Source organism: Marmota marmota, unplaced genomic scaffold (genome assembly GCF_001458135.2).
Source record: "Marmota marmota marmota unplaced genomic scaffold, marMar, whole genome shotgun sequence".
Classification (NCBI taxonomy): Eukaryota; Metazoa; Chordata; class Mammalia; order Rodentia; family Sciuridae; genus Marmota; species Marmota marmota.
Genome location: NW_026007136.1, coordinates 1 through 4,329, shown reverse-complemented (window position 1 = coordinate 4,329; position 4,329 = coordinate 1). Strand labels below are relative to the sequence as shown.

Genomic DNA, 4,329 nt, shown 5'->3' with positions numbered 1-4,329 from the left:
ACCCGCCTGTACTGGGCTGATACTGGTAAGCAGTTGCTAACGGCACCCTAAACCTTGAAGCCAGAGTGAAATAATGAAGTTCTGGCTCTCTTGTCTTCAGCCACAATTTCAATCAGCTTTTTTGTTCTGCATGAACATTTTCTACCAACACATCCTAAACAATCTTCTCCCGTCCTAAGTGGCATGTCATAGCCCACAGAGTCATGCAGTTCCTCTCGTGAAATAAAAATTGAGAACTTAAGAAATCTGCATGTGTAACTTGTTGTATCGCTGTTAAAGAGGAATGAATGAAGCAGACCTGATTTTAGAGAAGGCATGGCAGACAGGAGGGGAGGCCGGACATGGCAGATAGAGCTACAGGATGTAGGATGGGTGTTTGGGCCAAATGAAATTAACTGAACCTCTCTTCCTAGGAAGAGGACTCATAGAAAGTATTCAACAAGATGGCTGTAGACACAGAGTAGACCGCCAAGGGATTCAGGGCCTTAACCTCTTTACGTTTGGTCAAGGCATGATGTTCTGGACAACAACTGATGATGGTAGGTCTTGATTCTCCATCCAATTATCTTTGTGATCTGAATTTACTCCTGGATATCCAGAGAGTATCTGCTACTAGGGCTTAGCACCAGTCTTTGGCAGTATCTGGCCTTTGGAAGAAAAACTACTCTGGAAAAGGATACTGTAACAGTGATTCCGTGACTTGGGGAGAACTTCTAGTTATTTGGTTTTTGTTCCTATGAATAAGCTTAGTTCCTTTCTTCCTGAAATTCCTGACTTTCATATGAGGCTCTCTGCTTTTGATGATACCATGGTTATGTTAATTTTCTATCACTGAGACAAAATACCTGAGATAATCAACTTAAAAGGGGAGTTTATTTTGATTCATGGTCTCTTAGGTTTCTGTCCATGATTACTTGACCCTGTTGCCTTGGGGCCTGAACATCATGGTAGGAGCATGTGGTAGAGGAGGTTTCTCACTCTTGGAGGGGGAAACAGAGGAGGAGGAGGGCCCAGGGTCTCAATATCCCCTTCTCTAGGACACACCCCTAATGATATAACTTCTTTCTACTAGGCTCCACCTCCTAGAGGTTCTAGCACCTTCCAGTAGAGCTACAGGCTAAGGATCCCACCTCAACACGTGGACCTTTGGATAACATTTATCCAAGATATAGCCATGGTATAGTACACAGGGAACTGGGCTAGGAATTAGAACTAGGTGGTATGCCTGCTATCAGTCGTTCTAACACCTTACCTATAAAATGAAGACAGTACCTCTCTTGGTTGATTAAGTACCCTTGAGAGTACTAAGTAAATTAACAAGCATTCTAACATGGAATTTCTCTTATTTCAAAGGGATTATACTAAATCAGTGTTCTAGTGTATTGTTTTTATATATATTAGATTTTGGTGTATAAATTTCTGACTCATGTCTAAAGAAATTATAAAATTCTGTTTATGATAAATCTTTATCTCTTTATATTTTCAAATGCCAGTCCATTGGCTAGTTGGGCTAGTCACATCAGAATTGGAAAGAAAAAAACAAGTTTTCAGCTCCTACTTGAGAGATGCTAATTTATTAAGTACATTGTGAGACCTTCGCTATCTAATTAGGTACATCATGAGACCTTTGCCATCTTATTTTAAGATCCCATGGTAACTCTTCTTGCAGATAAGCCATTTCTGGAAATGTTGTTCTAGAATAGTATTTAAAATCATTACTTATTAATTGCATGGATCCAGCATTGAATGTGCCTCCACATATCCTCACTATATATGGATATTCACTCACTATATATGGGACATATATGGATATTCTGGTCATGCTTACAAACATGTGACTTTATTATGGAGGAAAGTATATAATGGTTTTTATTTCTCTTCCAGAAATAAGGTTTAGAAAAATATGTGTCTCTTTTGTAAAATTGTCATTACTCAACTGGGGTTTAGGCCAATGAATGAAAGTATTCATACTGAACCATGTTCTTTACCCAGGAAGTTGCCTTAAGATAAAATTTTGTTTTTGTTAATGATTATTCATTGGATTTTGTTTTAGCCCAAATCACTAAAGTTTGGTACAGCAAAACAGAAGTTTTAGAAAATCGGTGGTTCCAAGTAGACCAGAAGATTGTGGACTTAAAAGTTTACAGTAAATTTAGTCAACAAGGTAGGTAAACTTGCAGTGACTATGACAGTGCTGTAATCTACTGAACTTTGGAATACTCCATCATCCTATATCTCTCGGAAATATCTTTGTGTTTCCCATTAAATGTTAAAATGTTTCTATGGCAAATTCCTGTAGACCTGCGTAAATCTCTTATCCTTATGTACTTCTACATAAACTGGTTAAGGTACATAATTAGTCCCATTACTTATGTAGCATTCACAATCAAGTAGTAAACTCACTAGCCTGAGCACTGGTAGAATTAGTGTGTTAGTCAGCTTCTCATTGCTATAACAAATCCCTGAGATAATCAACTTATAAAGATAAAAGGTTTATTTTGGCTTACAGTTTTAGAGGTTTCAGTCCATGGTTGGTTTGGTCTCATTACTTTGGAGCAAGGAACATGTGGCAAGGCAACACTGTTCATTTTGTGGCCTGGAGGCAACAGAGAAGAAGAAGAAACCAGGGTCTCACAGTCTCCTTAAAAGGCATGTCTCCAGAAAGCTAAATAACTCCCCTGAAAATTTCCACCATCTCTTTCAATAGTGTCACACTGTGGATTTTGGCCTTTACCAGGCCTTTACCTTAGAAACATTTAGGGGACACTTGTGACCCAAATGATAGTACTTGGGTTCTATTTTCAATTTTATTATTGTGCACTGGGTTACAACAACAACAGGATAATTGAAATACCACTTTAACCCAAACGTGGAGCTAGTCTTTATTCTATTCATTGACACTAGTATCTATTTTTCATGTTAACTAATACATGAAATTTCAACATGGGAATGATCATGTGTTTTTCTCTACTATCTCATAGACACAATTGGAATACCTAACTGAATACTTTGGGAGGGTGATCATGGGTTTAATAAAGTAAGAAGAGATAAAATTAAGAGATTAATGTCAACAATGTGGGCTCAATTCATTAACCACAGATTCTTCTGAAACCTAATCTAACTCAATATGTTTGGGGGTGGGGTGGATCCACAGGTAGTAACAGCTGCTCAAAGGACAACGGAGGATGTAGCCATATCTGTCTACCAAACCCTGAGGGACAGACTTGCAAGTGTCCGAGTGGGTACTACTTGGCCGATGCAAACAAATGCTTTGAGTCTGCCGGATGCTCGGAGTCATCAAAATCTTGTAAGGATGGTGAGAAATGCATTTCCATGGAGCAAGTTTGTGATGGTCACACTGATTGTCTGGATGGATCCGATGAAATGAACTGTGAGTTAACTACAGACCAAGACCTATTATGCATCAGCCTACGTGACTTTCAGTTACATCTCATTCTGTAGGACTCCTCAAGTTTTTATCCTCTACATTGTTACCTTCTTATCACCTGATTCTTGAAACTTGAACAATATGAAATTTCTACCTATGGGCAATTGCATATAGATTATTCTGTATTCCTTGTGTAAATCTGATTTGACAACAGGACAGCAACATGATAGGGAACTTCAAAGGGCAAGTTATGTCATCTGAAAGGGCCCTTATTTAACCTAGATTTGATTCAGTCGATTTAAATTGATGACATGGTAACCATAGCCTAGTGGAGGGAGGTTGGGAAAACTATTTGACCTGTCTTTGGTTTCCCTTTTTTAAAGTGGTAACAACTTTATTTTCAACTCATAGGTTTATTAAGAAATGCAAGAGAACTTACATAAATCTGTCTTGCTGGTGCTCAGTACTGTCATGTTAGTACTTAAATACTAACTGTAGATGGGTCTCAAATAGTGCCTTCATGGAAAGGCCATGGCCAGTTAGCTGAGTGACCACAATATGTATAATTCTGAAATCACCATCCTGACATTCCAGAGCTACTGTTTCAGTGGTATCCAAGCCCCATAATCTACAGAATTGAAGAGAAGTGAGTGCACTACTGAAACCGGTCATAACCACTAACGAAAAAGATTTGGGAATGGAATCAGGAATCTTACAGTGAAGAGTTCTCACTCACTTCTCAATCTAAGTTCACTTCTTAAAACCTGACTATCTGGAAGAACCAATAGCTATTAAACCCTAGTCACTTTCTCTTAAATAGGAAAGAAAATGAATTTTGATTCCCAGAGTTGATTCTACCATTAGCTTTTTGTCAGCTTTCATCAAAATACCTGACAAGAATAACTTAGAGGAGGAAAATTTTATTTGAGGTCTGAGTCTAC

At 38.3% G+C, this 4,329-nt stretch overlaps 1 protein-coding gene across 1 annotated transcript; it reads left to right on the top strand.

The window, feature by feature from the left end:
- The first annotated feature begins 6 nt into the window (after positions 1 to 6).
- On the top strand, positions 7 to 4,295 carry LOC125614787 (low-density lipoprotein receptor-related protein 6-like). The gene is made up of 4 exons (XM_048797682.1): positions 7 to 25; positions 414 to 539; positions 2,054 to 2,164; positions 3,155 to 4,295. The coding sequence occupies exons 2-4, from the start codon at positions 512 to 514 to the stop codon at positions 3,460 to 3,462; spliced, it is 447 nt and encodes a 148-aa protein (XP_048653639.1). The 5' UTR covers positions 7 to 25; positions 414 to 511; the 3' UTR covers positions 3,463 to 4,295.
- Positions 4,296 to 4,329: the final 34 nt, after the last annotated feature.

Excerpts from the sequence above, each read along its gene's own strand:
- LOC125614787 (XM_048797682.1), top strand. The coding sequence starts at position 512 with ATGATGTTCTGGACAACAACTGATGATG. Across the intron at positions 540-2,053 it reads CTGGACAACAACTGATGATG|CCCAAATCACTAAAGTTTGG; the intron begins GTAGGTCTTGAT and ends ATTTTGTTTTAG. Across the intron at positions 2,165-3,154 it reads CAGTAAATTTAGTCAACAAG|GTAGTAACAGCTGCTCAAAG; the intron begins GTAGGTAAACTT and ends GTGGATCCACAG.